This window comes from Pelophylax lessonae (genome assembly GCF_965119305.1).
Source record: "Pelophylax lessonae genome assembly, chromosome: 7".
Lineage (NCBI taxonomy): Eukaryota > Metazoa > Chordata > Amphibia > Anura > Ranidae > Pelophylax > Pelophylax lessonae.
This window is the reverse complement of record NC_138774.1, coordinates 284,149,652-284,168,434: the sequence shown is the minus strand read 5'-3', so window position 1 is coordinate 284,168,434 and position 18,783 is coordinate 284,149,652. Positions and strand designations below refer to the sequence as shown.

General features: G+C 50.6%; 1 protein-coding gene across 1 annotated transcript in view; it reads right to left on the bottom strand.

Annotated features, from left to right (window-relative positions):
* Positions 1-17,944, bottom strand: part of LOC309560625 (coagulation factor VIII-like) — a gene marked incomplete at its 5' end in the record, with an annotated part of 199,439 nt that extends 181,495 nt beyond the window's left edge. The window contains 2 exons of the mRNA XM_082264248.1: positions 12,597-12,675; positions 17,931-17,944. Coding sequence (XP_082120374.1) covers positions 12,597-12,675; positions 17,931-17,944 — 93 coding nt within the window. The remainder of the gene's footprint in view (positions 1-12,596; positions 12,676-17,930) is intronic.
* Positions 17,945-18,783: the final 839 nt, after the last annotated feature.

Sequence of the window (18,783 nt, the reverse complement as noted above, 5' to 3'; positions counted from 1 at the left end):
CAGATGGACTCCTATTGGGGTGTTAGGAGAACCCGTATTCAGAGGCTAGGGGTGGGCCCTGCAGCAGGGTGCTGCAACTAAAAGCTAAGTGAGCCAAGTGAACCAGGAGAGCTCAGAGAAAATGGTAAGAAGAGCAGCGGTGCTTCTGACAAGGGAGCCAGGTGTCTCAGCATTTTCATTTGACTTTTCATGTTTATGATGTGTAACAAAGGCTCATTATAACTGAAATGTGCAGGTTTACTAATGCATTATCATAGTTAATCTTTATTGCAAGAAGTTCCTTTTTTTCTGCCACAAGATGGAGCTTTATGAACTTGGATTATTCATCAGCTAGGAGGATTGCATTTTGGGAGTTGTGGTCCCAGTCAGAAAGAACTCCAATGGTAAAACAACCCAAACGGACTTCAAAGACCAGTCTGCTGTTGTATGGGAGGGGGTTATATAAATTAGAGAACCAGGGAAGCCAGAGGGGAGTCTGGGAAAGGAGACTGGTGTGTGAAGAAGCGCAGGCCCTGTCTGGGAGAGAGACAGGGAGAAAGATAAAGTAGAAGACTGAGCCTTACAGTAGAGACAGTGCCTGTCAGTTCCGAAGAATGGGTAAAGCTGCTGCCATCTCCCAAGACAAGCCAGAGTCCATCTCACCATGTGCGGGAGCCAGCGTTCACCCTGAGGCCTTAGTCCTGGAGAAGCTGGAGACCGAGACCTGCTGATTTCTGCTGTGACGCTGCTGAGTCTATCTAAAAGGCTGATGCTGCATCACAGAGGTGCTGCTATCTGAATGCTGCAGAGGTACACCTGGAATCATTTCATCTTAACCACTTCTGGACCGGAAGATTTTCCCCCTTAATGACCAGGCCATTTTTTGCGATACGGCACTGCATTATTTTAACTGACAATTACTCAGTTGTGCGACGCTGTACCCAAAAAAAATGGATGTCCCTTTTTTTTCCCTCAAATAGAGCTTTCTTTTGGTGGTATTTGATCACCTGTGCGATTTTTATTTTTTGCTCTATAAACAAACAAAAAAAATTAGATTTTTTACATTTTTTTTTTATTGGGAATGGTTTATAGAAGTAAAAAATATTGTTTTTTTTTCCCTAAGTGTCGCTCTTTTTTTGTTTATAACACAAAATCGAAATACCGCAGAGGTGATCAAATACCACCAAAAGAAAGCTCTATTTGTGGGAAAAAAAGGTCATCGATAGCATTTCGGTACAGCGTTGCATGACCACGCAATTGTTAATCGCAAAAAATGGTCTGGTCATTAAGGGGGGTAAAACCTTCCAGAGCTGAAGTGGTTAAACTTCTTCAAGAGCTCCAATGTGGCTGGCCAAAGATTTACTTTGAAGACTGCATTAGAGCGCTTGTTACCCTGTTCAGTCTAGAGTTCATAGTTATTTTACCGTCATTGCATTGTAGCCTAGGCCCTAGCCTTCTCACTGTAAGGCGACTGAGTGCCAGTTCACACATATGCGATGTCAGACATCGCATATGATTCGCACTGCACTGCTGTGCAAATCACATGCGATGTCTGTGCGATGTGGATTCAGCCATGCAGTTGATGGTCCATGTACCGTAACGGACAGATCGCGCAGCAGGCTCTGGCTGGCACTCGATCTTAAGAGGAGATCGTCAAGATATCCCAAGACCGCAATGCCCTGTGCCCTCAACAGGGCCAGAACAGGTGCCAGCACCTTGGTAAAGACCCTTGGAGCCGAAGCGAGACTGAAAGGTAACGCCACAAACTGATAGTGGTCCTCCGCTATGGCGAACCGAAGATACCTCTGGTGACCCTCGAAAATGGGGACGTGCAGATACGCATCCTTCAGGTCTATAGAGGCCAGGAATTCCCCTGGACTCAGGGAGGCCACCACCGAGCGGAGAGATTCCATACGGAACTTTCGAACCCGCACAAAGCGGTTCAGAGCTTTCAAGTCCAGAATCGGACGCACCTTGCCCTCCTTTCTGGGCACAGTGAACAGATTGGAATAAAACCCCCGGAACCTGTCCCGATGTGGCACCGGGACGATCACCCCCTGGGCAAGGAGGTCCTGCACCGCTTGATGCAGGTCCTGCAGACGCCCTGGGGTCAACTGAAGATCTGAGGGAAAAAAATCTGTCCGCTGGCCGGGAAAGGAATTCGATCTTGTACCCTGATCTAATGATTTCCTGAACCCACCTGTCCAGAATTTGGAGCAGCCAAGGTTGGAGGAAACTGCGCAAATGGCCCCCCACCCCTGAAACGGGTGAGGGTGCCCCTTTAGGGCGAGGCGGATTGACCCGCCGCACCGGCACCGCCGGACTTCTGTTTGCCTGTCCAGGGCTTCTTCTGGCTACCCTGGCCCTTGAAGGGCTTGCCCTTGGTTTGATTCCGAAAGGCACGAAAGGACCCCTGGTTGGGTCGAGAGTTGGAACCCCGCTTGCCACGAAAGGACTTGTGCTTCGGGTTCTGGGGTAGCATGGTGCTCTTGCCCCCCGTGACGCCTTTTACCAAGGTATCCAACGCCTCGCCAGAAAGGCGAGAACCAGCATAGGGAAAATAAGCCACTGTTTTCCGTGACGTCTGGCCAGCCGACCAGCTCTTCAGCCAGATCAGTCGACGGTTAAGCACCACGACACTAGAGAGGCGTGCTACCAGAGGGGCCTCATTCAAGGCCGCATCGCACAAATACATGACTCCTTGGTGAATTTGATCCAGCATAGCCAGCCTGGCAGGTGGGGCAGAGTCAGACACGAGGTTGCTCTTAAGTACCTTAATCCGTCCAATCAGCCACCGCCTGAGCCACCAGAACGGACAGGAAAACAGGTTTGAGCAAGGAACCCGCCACCGTGTAGGAATGGCGGGCTAGAGACTCCAACCTGATGTCCATGAGATCCCGAAAAACCGGGGTATCCTCAGTAGGAATCAAGGTAGCCTTGTTCAACACCGCCACAGTGTGATCCACCTGTGGGGGCACACACCATCGCGATTCCGTAGCCGGTGCAAAAGGATAAAGCAACTTAAACCGACTAGGTACCATGAATGGAAGTTTTAAAGTGCGCCACAGTTCATTAACAGTGTAATGAAACTCAGCGGGACAGGGAAAAACCTGTGCCGACTTGCGGGTCCTGTGTGTCCCAAATGAGAACACAACGCCCGGAGGACTGGGCTCATCCTTCAACTGTAGAGTTTCATTTACAGAAACAATCAACTCATCCATGGTCGCGCGTTCTGCAGGCGACCCTGGGGAAGAATCATCAACCCCCTCTACCTCCGCCTCCCCCTCAGACCCCGGCGGGTCCAAAGATGAGCGAGACCCTGAAAAGGGCACACCCGCCGCAGCAGCCATATCACCATCTGAATCAGAGGATAGAGATAATCTGGGCCTCTTCCTAGCAGCACGTTCAGCCATCAGCCAAATCAGGCACAACAGGGGCCGCAGCACAGGACTGTGGCCCCCCACCAGATCTGCAGGGAATTTGCTGTCCTGAGATTCCATCGCCCCAAGGAAAGTAACAGTGCAAAAAAATTGGTACTGTCCCTTTAAAACCGCTGCGGAATGCGCAGCCCACCACTATATGCACAGTGACAAACAACCCCAAAAGGAGAATAAAACTGAGCCATTATGACAAAAACAGAAGGGTATGGAAGAGACAGCCTGCAGAACCCACAGAGTGTTACCACCTAGATCGCTGTACCAGAGGGAAAGGAAGTGATGTCATTGGAGGCTGAACTTAAAGCTGCAAATGACCAAGGGAAAATGGCTGCCCATAGAACTCAATGGGGGACTCAGGCAAAATGGCCGCCGAACATGTGCATGGAACGATCGGCCTGCCACACACAAGATGGTGCCGAATGGCGCCAAAACAGCATGCAAATCAGCCCATAGTGAAGCCAGACATGCTGCCCAAAACAAAGATGGCGGACCGCGCGGTTTTTCCCCGCTGCGGCCCGCCGCAATACACAGTCTGCACCCCCAAACACACACCGAAGTGACACAAGGGAGGGGGCCCCCAAATACATACTGCACAGCAGCTGCATCAATAAAGACCCCCACAGGGATCGCAACAGGGAGCCCACAGCGACACAGACATGGGGAACACACAGCAACACAGGACTGCCACCCCAGACAGAGGCCCCACACAGAAGTACTTACCTGTACCAGATGGCGTGGGGTGCCTCTCAGAACGGAAAGCCGCTGTCCCCATCTGACAGGGAATGCCGTTTGCCAAGGACATTGCACTGCAATATCGCAGATGCGTCCAGTGAGGTAGCCACCTCACAGCTGCATCCCTGCTGCGAGCAGGGATGGGTCGTTCATAATGCCAGGACGAACCATGGCCAAACGCTCGATGGCGGGCTGGGGGTCCCTCTGACCCTCTGCCCTGGAGAACCAGGGCAGCCAGTCCGATTCCCGCAAGAATCCATCTTCATCAAAAGAGCCGAATAGAAACTAAAGCTGACAAATAAACAGCTAATAGATCAAAGAAAAAACTGACATTTTGAAAGAAAATTAAAGAAAAAAAAGATTAGATAGGCTGAGACCGGAGCCCCAGCACAGGGAAAGCCTAACTACTCCTGATGCTAGGCAGAAAAAAAAACTGGGTTGGGAGTGTCACTGCAAGGGAGGTATTGACTAGTGGGACAGCCCCCATGGGTGTGTATATGCAAATGTCTTTGTTCTTTTGACTAAGTCTTATGCCTAGCTACTCCTACGGAGCGGAAGTCCATACCCAATAGTGATGACTTAGAGGTGGCGGCGACTGTCGGAGGACGTAAGAGAAAACAGTATTTTTGTAGGAACTTACCGTAAAAATATTTTCTCTGAGTCCTCTGACAGTCGCCGCCCACTCATACAGTCTTCACTTATGGGTATTGTCCTTATCCATAGGGGTAAACTAGATTTTTGTTAAAATCATACATAAAAGCATTTGCATGTACACACCCACAGGGGGGCTGTCACTCTGGACCATACCCTCATGCTAGCAGCATTCTCAACTCAGGCTGGTAGCAAGCAGTATATAGATCCAACAACCCCAAGAGGGACGGGGGCGGCGACTGTGAGAGGACTCAGAAAATAATTTTACGGTAAGTTCCTACAAAAATTCTGTTTTCTCTTACGTCCTGACAGTCGCCGCCCACTCATACAGTCTTCACTTATGGGACGTCCCAAAGCAGTGTAGACTTGAGGGGTGGGAACGCAACCGCCACAAGGGTAACGCAACACCCAGGTCAGAGAAGGAACCTTATCGCCAAGATAAAGGTAAAAAAACACTGTGTAACAGGAAGCTCAACAGGAGCAACAAACCCCAGGAAAGCAAAAAACCAGGGGGTTAATCCCCCAACAGGAAGGGACAGACGCAAAACTGTAACGTCCCCCTAAAGTACAGCCGCACTCAGAACTGTGCGGCCAAAGGAGGCATCGGCCGACTCCAAAACATCAAGTTTGCAAAATATGGTAAAGGTATGCACGGCCGAACAAGTCTCTGCTTTGCACACCTGGGACACCGACGCCTGATGGCGAAAAAACACCCCAGACACACTCACCGCCCTGGTAGGGTGTGCCGGGACAGGGAAAGGTGGAACCTGTTCCCCAAGCGAATAGGCCAGTACAATCGTCTGCCTGATACATTTAGAAATGGTTGCCGCAGACGCAGTCGTACCCTTCCGAGGTCCCTCAGGAAGGACGAAGAGAGAATCAGACATTCTGAAGGATTCAGTAGACGACAGGTAGACCCTGAAGGCCCTGACAACATCCAAGGAATGCAAGGCAAACTCCTTAGGGTGCTTAGGCTTCCCACGCAGCGAAGGCAAAACAATATCCTCAATTAGATGGAAAACAGAAAACCACCTTAGGAAGGAAGGATTGATGAGGTCGCAAGACCACCTCGTCCCTAAGGACAACTAGGTAGGGAGAGCAGCAGGACAAGGGCGCCAACTCCGACACTCTGCGAGCAGATGTGATAGCCACTAAAAAGGCAACTTTCCATGACAGTGCCAGCAGAGAAAACTCCCTGATATTTTCAAAGGGAGGACGTAGGAAAATGGACAGGACCAGATTCAAGTCCCAAAGAGCTAACGGCGCCCTCCTAGGGGGAGCCAGATTTTATCAAAAGTGCGGATCAAGTCATTTGATGCCAGAGGGCGCTGGAAAAGAATAGCCAGCGCTGATATCTGACCATTAACCACGGGCAGCGCCAAACGCTGATCCACACCAGATTGCCGGAAGGCCAACACCCTCACCACTGAAAAGGAGCGAGGATGGAAACCCGGAGATTCACGATAATAAATCTTACCAGAAGAGGCCTTCCTAGCCTTCAGGAGGGTAGGAATGACCGCCGACAAGAGACCTCGATCTCTCAGGACCTGGCTTTCAACAGCCACGCCGGCAAAGCCAGCGACCGTAAAGCAGGATGGAAGATCGGCCCCTGCGACAGCAGATCATTTCGTGAGGGGTGCCGCCAAAGAGGCTCGACGACCAGTTGCATGATGTCCGCGTACCAGGACCAGCGCGGCCAGTCTGGAGTCACTAGGAACACCTGCTTTTGGTACCGAGGCCAACCTGCGAAGGAACCGGGACAACAAGTGAATCGGAGGAAAGGCATAGATCAGACGATACTGATTCCACGGCACCACCAACGCGTCCGAGGCGTCTGCCACAGGATCGCGAGTTCTTGCCACGAACCTTCCCACCTCATTGTTGAGACAAGACACGAACAGATCCACGTTCGGGGATCCCCATTGTGCACACAGCATCTAAAAACACCTCCGGGCATAGGGACCATTCCCCTTGGTCCAGGGTATGGCGGCTCAGAAAGTCGGCTTGCCAGTTCTCGACACCCGGAATGTGAACTGCCGAAAGTGCAGAGACCCGCGTCTCGGCCCATGACAGAATCTTGGCCACCTCCTTGGCCACCGGGCACTCCTGGTGCCCCCTTGGTGATTGATGCATGCCACCGCAGTGGCATTGTCTGTCTGCACACACACAGGGTGGTCCTGCAGACGACCCGACCAAGGCAAAGAACATAGGTTGATCGCTCTTAGTTCTAACACATTTAACGGCAGAGAGGATCCCTCTTCCGACCAAGTGCCCTGGGCAGACAAAGTGCCCAGAATACCACCCCAGCACGACAGGCTGGCATCCGTGGCGATTGCCGTCCATGGAATTGTGCAAATAGAATCGCCTCAAAGGCTGACACCATCAACCCCAGGACCCGCATGCAGGTCCTGAGTGATGAGGAATGTTGTCCCCAAGGGGCCTGACCCCGCTCTGTAGAGTCTGGAGTTATACCTCCGGCAGGAAGACTTTGCTTGAGCAGAGTCCAGAACCATCCCCAGGCAGGGCCATCTTACCGAATGGGCACGCTGGGCAGTTGCCCGGGGGCCCCACTTGCACCGAGGGCCCCACCTGCCTAGCGACCCAGCTCCAGCCAAGCATTGGTTCCGATTCCCGTGTGCATCCAGCCGCCGAACTTAGCAGGTGGCAAGCGCCTGTCAGCCCTGCACTGCTGTCCGGTCACTTGGGCCATGGAGGGGGAGCCCACAACTGCAGGAATGACTGTCCGCCTCCAATGAACAGGCACACACAGGACAGTCGAGTCTGACTCCCGTCGGTGTGTGTGTTAACCGGACCCACCCACTGAACTTGGAAGCCGTCATTAGCCTGGCACTGCTGTACCAATAAATATAATTAGCTTTTTTAGCCTTGAGGGTGATTGTGTAGGCAGGGCCCCAGTGAACTGCATTGCCCGGGGCCCTTTAATGCTCTTAAGATGGCACTGTCCCCAGGTAGGGTAGCCGGACAGAAGGGGACAACGTCGACTTCTGGAAGTTGAAGGTCCACCCAAACTCCTGGAGTATCTGAACCGTGGTAGCCAGATCGCATACCAAGGTCGCACTGGAACTCGACCTTAACAGGAAATCGTCCAGATATCCCAGGATTGCAATCCCCTGCGCCCACAACAGGGCCAGGACAGGAGCCAAGATTTTGGTAAACACCCTTGGGGCCAAAGCGAGACCGAAGGCAACGCCACGAACTCCTGCAATCTCGAATCGGAGGTACCTCTGATGATCCTCATAAATGGGGATGTGTAAATACGCATCCATGAGGTCGATGGAAGCCAGGAAATCTCCCCACCACCGATCGAAGAGATTCCATGCGGAATTTCTGAACTCGCACGAAGTGGTTCATAAACTTCAAGTCCGGAATCGGACATACCTTGCCCTCCTTTCTGGGCACCGTGAACAGATTCGAGTAAAAAACCCCGACATTTTGTCCCGAGGAGGCACAGGGACAATCACCCCCTGGGCGAGCAGAACCTGCACCGCCCGATGGAGATCGAGGAGACGATCCGGGATTCAATGAAGATTTGAGGGGAAGAATCTGTCTGTCGGGCGTGATCGAAAGTTGATCTTGCACCCCGATCGGGTGCAGCCAAGGTTGGGGAAAACCACGCACACGTCCCCCCCCCCCACCCCTGAAGCGGGTGAGGGCGCCCCATCAGGTGGAGGCGGACTGGAACGGTGCATTAGGGCGGGCAGCTTTCGGCTTGCCCGCCCAGGGCTTCTGCAGACCACTCGGGCCCTTGAAGGGTTTGCCCTTGTCTAGTGCCCTAAATGCATGAAAGACCCCTGGTTGGTTTTCAAGGAAGGGCCCTGCTTACCGCGGAAGAATTTACCCTTTGCCACTTGGGGTAGAAGAGTCTCTCACCCCCAGTGACCCCCTAACCAACACATCCAGGGATCCCCCAAAAAGTCTGTTCCCCGCATAAGGGAAGTCAGCCACCGTCCCTTAGGAAAACGGTCAGCCGACAGGTTTTTTTTTTTTTTTTTAAAAACGCACAATGCGACGGATGTGCACCGCGCATGCAGACAAACGTGAGACCAGAGGGGCCTCATCCCAGGTCGTGTCACACAGGTATAGTACAGCATGATAAACCTGTTCCATCATGGCCATCGTAACAGGGGGAGCAGAATCCGCCTGCATGGTGCGTTGAATAACGTTAACCCACTCCAGCACAGCCTGAGAGCCCAGAACTGAAGCAAACCCGGGTTTCAGCAAGGAACCCTCCACCATATAGCAGTGGCGGGTAATAGACTCCACCCATCTGTCCGCCAGGTCCCTAAAACACCGGGCATTAGAGTGGCTTATTCAACCTGGACACAGTGTGGTCCACCTTAGGGGCCACAGTCCAGCGCGAATCCGTGGGAGACGTGAAGGGATAACGGTACTCAAATCACCTAGGGACCACAAAGTTGCGCTTTAGATTGCGCCAATGTTCATTCACCATTGCATGAAATTCGGCGTGACAGGGAAAAAACCTGAACCGATTTCCGGGTCTGCGGGTCCCAAAGGATGACCGAGTTACCCTGCTGGTGGGGCACATCCTCCAAATGCAGCCTTTCTGTTACAGAACTAATGAGCGCAGCCATAGCAGCGCGATCTCCGGCAGCCCTGGCGGGGGAAACTTCCCCCTCCTCCACTTCCCCCTTCCCCTCCGACTGGGAGGACTGAGACCCCGCAGAGGGTACACTGTCCGTGACAACCATATCAGAATCTGAATCAGAAGAAGGTGAAGGCCTGGCCCATATCCTAAAAGACCATTCAGACAACAGCAGATCCACCTATGATGCTAAAGTTGCTAGTGCAGCGTCAAGGGAGCTCTGCTCAGAGCTGGGGGGAATTCGCTATCCTGGGAAGCCATATTAAATCAAATGAAAATTTGGAAAGCGCTGGCCCTTTAAATAGTAACCGATGCGGATCGCACCGCAAGGTACCGCAGCAGCAATGAAATAGTGTCACAAGCAACCAACAGGAAAGTGACGGCCAGCATGAAAAAAAGGACCCAAGGGAAGCTAAAAGACCCCCAGAAGGCATACATACAACCTCCACGCTTTGCTGGAACAATCTGCAGTCTGAATAAATTAAATGTCATCCGCTAGAGGACACAGACTAAAGGAAAATGGATGCCTTTGTAATGTAATGGGGAGGCTTCGGTAAAATGGCCGGCGAGCCTATGTATAGGAAGGACCGTGCCACATCCAAGATGGCGCCAGAAGGGCGCGAAATTGCTGCAGGGAGGAGCGCAGAGCCCATAATGGAGCTGAATAGCGCGTCCACGCAAAAAAATGGCGGCCCCGCTATTTTTTTGCAGCGGGCCGCCCGCACATGTCTGACACCCCCACAAAGTACACAAAAGGCACACATCGGGGAGAGGGACCCCCCGCGACCCCCCCACAGCGTGGCAGAACTGCAATAGTGCCCACAGGGACAGGGAGAGACCAGGAAGGACACTGACAGATTTGAGGGGAATAATAGACATCACAGACAGACTGTCATCCCCAACACAGAGGCCCCACAGACACCCCCCACATAGAGGGGTTACTCACCGACCAGCGATAGCGTGGGTGCCGCCGTGAGACGGGAAGCCTCCCACCCCAGGTGGTGGGGGTACCGTCAGCCAAACAGGACGCTAGCTACACGCGGCGTACCGCAGTAGAGTCATCCTAGCGAAGTAGCCACATTCGCGGGCAGTGTCCCTGAGGACAGGGACAGGTCGTTTGCGAGGCCTGAGCGTACGCATAGCCTGCTAAACGCTCGATGGCAGGCTGGGATTCCGTAAGGTTCTCTGTCCTGAAATACCAGGACAACCAGTCCGATTCCCAGCTCCACAAACGCTGTAGTCTTCTGATCTGACTAACTAAGCGCAGGAACAAATACAATTCTATCATGAGAAAAAGAAAAAACACTTTTTCAGAAATAAAATGAAATAAGAAAAAGTAGAGAGGCTGAGACCGCAGCCCCAGCAAGGGAAAGCCTGTCTACCCCTTAGCTAGGCAAAAGAAACTGAGTTGAGAATGCTGCTAGCATGAGGGTATGGTCAAGAGTGACAGCCCCCTGTGGGTGTGTACATGCAAATGCTTTTATGTATGATTTTAACAAAAATCTTTTGCCTAGTTTACCCCTATGGATAAGGACAATACCCATAAGTGAAGACTGTATGAGTGGGCGGCGACTGTCAGAGGACGTAGGAGAAATAGGGCCTGGTCATTAAGGGGGCAAATCCTTCCGGTATTAAAGTGGTTAATATTTGAAACTGTATATGCTAAAACGTGTACTGCATTGTGATTTCCTGTTATTTCTGACTACTCATATTCTTAAAGCGGAGTTCCACCCTCAGAATATTTTTTTTAACAAAAATAGCCCATTAATATTAATACATCTCGCTTGACAAAACCGCTATTTGCATATTTATGAGTTGAACAGTGTATTTGTTTAGTGAAAATCTTACTTTTAAAATTGCTGCCTGTGTGTTGTCATCTTTACTAAGGGCATCTGAAGCCGCAGTGTAAGACTTAGTGACCTTCTTCCTGCTTGCTGTTCATTCTGGCTACCCAGAATGCAGCAGTAAATCCCGCACATGGGCAGTACTAGGCTTTAGGCATAGTACAGGTTTCTATAGAGACGTCGGCTGAGAAGGAAGTTGCTGCCCTCTATATCCCTTCCCCACCTCCCTGAAATCACAGTGCCTTTATTAAAATATATTTAAACTGAAGAATTTACTTCTCTTATGTGCACCTTTTTGGTCATATATATATATATATATATATATATATATATATATATATATATATATATATATATACGCAGCTGAAAGCATTTTGTTTGTATATGTTTGATAAGTTCAAAAAATACCTGTTGATCTTGCTAGGATTCTAGTGAGCTGATAACTTGCTTTGCTCTGTGCTTTTGCTGCCTATTCAGTTATATTGTTCTTAGTTAGCTCTAAGGACTATAGAATCATGCCCTTGTATGTTATGGACAACTGAAAAGCGCCGATCGGTCTGCAACGATCTGAGGGTAACACTGGCAAAAATAGCAGTGTTTCCCTTCTTAAAGATGGTGCCGGACGCGCTTGACTCCGCCTCTCATGAGTTATATTCGGTTTGGAAAAAACGCAATATGAGGAGAGGCCGGCCGCCCACGTCACTGCCTTCTGGAAGTGTTTACAAGCAGCTCCCATGAGGCAATGCAGAACAGGAGGTGACGACGGCGGCCACGGCTGAGGAGGGGGGAGGAAGGAGGAAGTGAACATTAGACTGCCCTAAAAATAAGGTAAGAAACACCAAAAAAAAAAAAATGCCCAATTGTTGTTGAGAATGGACAGCCCGAACTAAAACTTTTAAGATAAATAACAGGGTGGAACTCCACTTTAATATAACTTGTTATCATACTCCGAGGTCTCGAGTCTCATTTCAGGGTGACCCTGAGGCATTTACCAAACCTTGTCAATTTGTGTCTGTGATGGGTATACCCAAGGTGTCAGAGGTACAGAGGTCTTTGTAGAGGTCAAGGTAAGAACAGAGGACCCAAATCAACCAGCGGCTGCTACGGGGGGGGGGGGGGGTAGCGCTACAAGTGGAAACCCCTGCGTGGGCAACTGAGGTGTATAAAAAATTTCCGTTTTGTTCAATAAAAGTGGGCCCACCATGCCCTAAATTACAGTTTGGACTGGTGCAATTTGTTATAAATAGTCTCTTTAGTGTTCTGATATTTACCCAACCAACAAATGCTATTTACAAGCAAATGGGCAAATTTTTTTTTATCAACCCTCACCTGAATCCAAGAATTTCGACTGTCTACACTCCAGGCGTCCCGCTCTTTCCTAGTCTGGCCAGGGATGGCACCCACGTTCCTTTATTAACAAAAGGTAAAATGATAAGAACAGTACAAAAGAACAGAACAACATTAAATATGTAGGCCAGTGATGGTGAACCTTGGCACCCCAGATGTTTTGGAACTACATTTCCCATGATGCTCATGCACTCTGTAGTGTAGTTGAGCATCATGGGAAATGTAGTTCCAAAACATCTGGGGGGGGTGCCAAGTATCGATCGATATCCAATTAAAAGAATACTAAAACACACAGATGGTATATATTCCTGTAGGGCAAGGGGGAGAAACACAGTGCAGCCCCTACCAAATCGTCAGCTAACACTGACAATGTACAGCAAAATAGATCACCAATGCAGTACAGTTCAAAAGTGATAAGCAGCAATAGTCCACAAAGCATCGGTTATGAAGAAGCAAACTGTAGGTGTAGATGTATGGGGTCACCAAACCGTCACCACTTTGCTCTGAAGGGGGATAAGCAATGCCCACTCACCGACTCCATAGGCTCAGTCACTCTCGTGACAGAGCAAACAGACAAGTAGTAACAGCTTCCCTTCAAACTTCCAAGACCGAAACACTGCCTCAGGACCACTCAAGTATAGGACATGTAGAGGAAGAGAAATACTCCACTAGTGTGATAACGTTTGAACTTCGCTTTATTACACACATAAAAAATATTGCACTCAGATGTCCGTACTGGATACACAGCATATCACAAACGGGAGGTGTTCATCCTTCGGAACCGGGACCCAGGCTCCACGCCGTGGGTAGCGCGCCTTCCGGGTTTGCAGACTCCTTGTAAACAGGAATGAGGTTACGCTGCCCGAAGGGTGAACACCGATCTGGTAGAATGCGCCTTGACAGGGAGGAACCCGTTCCCGCAACGAATAGGCCTGCACAATGGTCTGTGTGATCCATTTGGCAATGGTCGCTGCAGATGCAGCCATACCCTTCCGAGGTCCCTCAGGAAGGACAAAAAGAATCCGATTTCCGAAAGGACTCATTCGACGACAGGTAAACCCTAATTTCCCTGATGTTTTCAAAAGGGGAACGCTGCAACACGGACAGAACCAAGTTCAAGTCCCATGAAGGCAAAGGCTCCCTTCTAGGAGGGGCCAAGTGACGCACACCTTGAATAAAGGTGCGAATTAAGGAATGAGACGCCACGGGGCGCTGGAAAAGAACAGCCAGGGCAGATACCTGGCCCTTAATCGTGGCCAACGCAAGGCGCTGGTCCACACCAGTCTGGAGGAAAGCCAACACCCTCGTCACCGAGTAGGAACGAGGAGAGAAACCCCTGGACTCACACCAGGCAAAATAAGCTTTCCATGTACGGTAATTAATCTTACCTGAAGAGGCTTTTCTAGCCTTGATCAAAGTAGGAATGACCTCTGAGGAGAGACCCCTGTCTCTCAGGACCCGGCTTTCAACAGCCAGGCCGTTAAAGCCAGCGACTGTAAAGCAGGATGGAAGATCGGTCCCTGAGACAGGAGACCATCTCGCATTGGCAGCCGCCACGGAGGCTCTACGGCCAGGTGAACGATGTCCACGTACCAGGACCGGCGAGGCCAGTCCGGTGCCACCAGAATCACCAGTGATTGTTCCGAGGCCAACCTGTGAAGGAACCTGGATAACAACTGAATCGGAGGAAAGGCGTACATCAGCTGATACTGACGCCAAGGCACCACCAGCGCATCCGAGGCGTCTGCCAGCAGATCGCGCGTTCTTGCCACGAACCTTTCCACCTTGTGGTTTAGCCGAGACGTGAACAGATCCACATCCGGGGATCCCCACTTCGCACACAGCATCTGAAACACCTCCGGGTGTAGGGACCATTCCCCCTGGTCCAGGGTCTGGCGGCTCAAGATAGTCGGCCTGCCAATTCTCCACACCCGGAATGTGAACTGCCGATATCGCCGGGACATGAGTCTCGGCCCAAGACAGAATGCCGGTCACCTCCTGGGCCGCCCGGGGCACTCTTGGTGCCCCTTTGGTTATTGATGTAAGCCACCGCAGTGGCATTGTCCGTCTGCACCCGTACAGGACGGCCCTGAAGACGATCCGACCAATGGATCAGGCACAGCCTGATCGCCCTCAATTCCAAAATGTTTATCGGAAGGGAGGATTCCTCCACCGACCAAGTGCCCTGGGCAGACATTTTGCCCAGGACTCCACCCCAGCCCAACAGGCTGGCATCCGTGGTAATCACCGTCCACAGAATCGGCCGGAAGTGACGAGGATTCGTTGTCCCTGAAGGACCTGATTTCGTCCTGTAGTGTCCGGAGCTTGTCCTCCAGTAAGAACACCTTTGCTTGAGCAGAGTCCAGGATCATTCCCAGATACGGGAGACGAACCGAAGGCGACAAGGTCGACTTCTCAATGTTGATTGTCCAACCGAACTCCTGGAGCATCTGAATCGTAGTGGACAGATCGCGCAACAGGCTCTGACTGACGCTCGATCTTAACAGGAGATCGTCCAGATAACCCAAGACCGCGATGCCCTGTGCCCGCAACAGGCGCCAACACTTTGGTAAAGACCCTTGGAGCCGAAGCGAGACCGAAAGGCAACGCCACAAACTGGTAATGATCCTCCGCGATAGCGAAGCGGAGGTACCTCTAAAGACCCTCGAAAATGGGGATGTGCAGATATGCATCCTTCAGGTCTATCGAGGCCAGGAACTCCCCCGGATTCAGGGAGGCCACCACCGAGCGGAGTGATTCCATGCGGAATTTCCGAACGTGCACGAAGCAGTTCAGAGCTTTTAAGTCCAAAATTGGGCGCACTTTGCCCTCCTTTCTGGGCACAGTGAACAGATTTGAATAAAACCCCCGAAACCTGTCCCGATGAGGCACCGGGACAACCACCCCCTGGGCGAGGAGATCCTGCACCGCTTGACGCAGGTCCTGCAACCGCCCTGGTGTCAAATGAAGATTTGAGGGAAAGAATCTGTCTGCCGGCCGCGAAAGGAATTCGATCTTGTATCCTGATCGAATGATTTCCTGAACCCACCTGTCCGGAATCCGGAGCAGCCAAGGTTCTGGGAAACCGCGCAGACATCCCCCCACCCCTGGAATGGGTGAGGGCGTCCCTTCAGGTCGAGGCGGAGGGACCCGCCGAGGCAGCGTGGGTGGATTTTTGCTTGCCTGCCCAAGGCTTCCGCTGTCCACCCTGGCCCTTAAAGGGTTTCCCCTTGTCCTGCGACTTGAAGGCACGAAAGGACCTCTGATGTGGTTTAAAGGAAGGGCCCCGCTTACCGCGGAAAAACTTGCCCTTGGGGTTCTGGGACAGCAGAGTGCTCTTGTCCCCAGTGACCCCTTTAACCAACTTGTCCAGGGAATCCCCAAAAAGACGATTCCTGCATAAGGGATGTCAGATACCGTCTTCCTGGAAGACTGGTCAGCCGACCAGCTCTTTAGCCACATTAAACGACGGAGCAGCACCGTGACACCAGACAGCCGTGCTGCTAGAGGAGCCTCATCCAAGGCCGCGTCACACAGGTACAAAACCGCCAAACGCATCTGCTCCACCATCTCCACAGTAGCCGGAGGGGCGGAATCCGCCACCAGAGTGCGCTTGAGCACCTGGGCCCAATCAGCCACAGTCTGAGAGACCATAACAGAAGCGAAGATGGGCTTCAGCAAAGAACCCGCCACCATATACGCGTGGCGAGTAAGAGATTCCACCCGCCTATGCGTAGGGTCCCTGAAGACCGGAGAATCCTCCGAGGGCATGAGAGTGGACTTGTTTAACCTGGACACCGTGTGATCCACCTTAGGGAACACGGTCCAGCGCGAATCCGTGGGAGACACAAAAGGGTAACGGAATTGAAACCGCTTCGGTACCACAAAAGGGCACTTCAAATTACACCATTGTTCGTTCACCGTTTCGTGAAACTCAGCGGGACAAGGAAACACCTGTGCCGCTTTCTGGGTTCTGCGAGTCCCAAAGGAAGACTGCTTACCCGGAGGGTTGGGGTGTTTTGGTGTCTCAGGCCAAGGTGGTGGGACTTTTTGGGCAAGTAATAATGTTGCTACAAATATAAATATAAAAATATATCGGATTTATTCCGTTGTACATAAAGCAAAAATAATACATACATACATTCCAATAGGTGGAGATATGTGTTTGGGTATAGGCCCAATGTGATAAAGGTAGAAAGAGAACGATTCCAAGGAATCTGTGACATGTGTGATAGTTTGTGACAAAGTTAGGGTTAATGTTCTCTGTGTTTCCTGTGTGATCCAGGAAAGAATGGTTCACAGAGTCTATCCCTAAACTGACGCGTTTTGGCTTTCTTAGCCTTTCTCAAAGATTCTTTGTCACCCAGCTGAAATATAGAAGGTCAATAACATATCTGTTATTGTAAATATTCATATAAGTTTAAGGTACTAGAGTTTTAGTATAGGGTATTGGGTACATACACTATGGAACTTTGTTTCTGCAGACCATTCTCTGTGTCCTCTGAACCTGCAACAAGGAGTCGTGTGGTACCTTTGTCTGGAAGAATATATGAGTGTAAGTACTATTTAGATACTGATAGCCTGAAGTTACTAAATAATTCCATTTACTCACGCATTCAATATAGGTATTCATATATAGATGGCTTGATGGTAAACCAGCAATGTCCTGCGTGATCCTTTCTAAAATAATCATAATATATATATATATGTATGTAAGGAGGAGTTTTTTCAAACAGTAATAGTATTTATTGTTTATTTGTTTATGTGGAGTTTTATGTCCGCTTTTGGACCAACTTACATTTAGTAGATTTTGGGGGGATTGCAGGATGGGAGATCCCAATGCCGCGAACAGGTTTGCAGCCTTGCTTCAATATGCCAGTCTAAAGGAATTATAGATTGATATAATCCCTATTTTATACATTGATGGTCAGTGGTGAGTATTTTATTATAAGTGACTTGAAGGCTTATGGATCCATGAGGTCCATTTAAAACTTACATTTTGAGCAGGTATGGTAAAAATCTCTCCACTGCAGAGGTCCGTGTCTCTCCTGTTCCCTCGCTAGGAGGGCCTTTTAACGCTGCTCGCGCATGCGCAGGAAGCGCTGCACGTACGCAGCTCTTCCTTGTCCGTGACGTAGTGGTCCCGTACTGCGCATGCGCCTGGGTGTTGCGCGCGCAGTACGAGCCTGTCCGGCAAGGAAAGCGGCCGCCGACACGGAGTGTGGGACACGGAGCTGTCTGGCCGTGGTCAGAGGCGTGATGTTTAGCCCTTCCATGTCACAATCGCCCCTGTCCTCGATAGGGGCAGGGGCTTACCGTGCCGGGTGCATGTTCATGAGGATCGGGATGTCTTGTTTTGAAACAAAGTGTACATTACACAATATATAGGCGACAGTATATGCAATATTAAATATCAATTCTTGTGTACATAAATTATTTGTGTAAACCATAGTTTTAACAGCAGAAAAATAATAATAATGAAAAGGAATATCCAAAGGTGAATGATGTTCCCGTGGGGGATGTGTTGGATATGTCCCAAAGTCTGACATACCAGAAAAGATGTTTTTATCTGGGGTTTGTTTTCAAGGTGATTTTAAGGTATAGCCACCAATTAGGTTTGATGGGGGAAATTTTCTATCACAAATTTACAAATGGATGGATGGATGGATTAAAATTAGGGTTTTAAAGCTATAGGTTGCTACTTAAGGTAAATCCTCGTTTTCCCAGAGGTGAAGCATTCAAGGAATGGTCTAAAACTTTCCGTTTCATTTAGGCCAGGATATTTGGTGGCATTGAGACGTCTAATCCATCGCATCTCCATTTGGAGAAGCTTTTTGTTCCAATCGCCCCCACGCTGTGGTATGTGCATTCTCTCCAAGGCGATGAAAGTCACTTTTGGCATTTTATTGTTGTGAATATACTTGACGTGCCTCCGTGTCCCACACTCCGTGTCGGCGGCCGCTTTCCTTGCCGGACAGGCTCGTACTGCGTGCGCAACACCCAGGCGCATGCACAGTACGGGACCACTACGTCACGGACAAGGAAGAGCTGCGTACGTGCAGCGCTTCCTGCGCATGCGCGAGCAGCGTTAAAAGGCCCTCCTAGCGAGGGAACAGGAGAGACACGGACCTCTGCGGTGGAGAGATTTTTACCATACCTGCTCAAAATG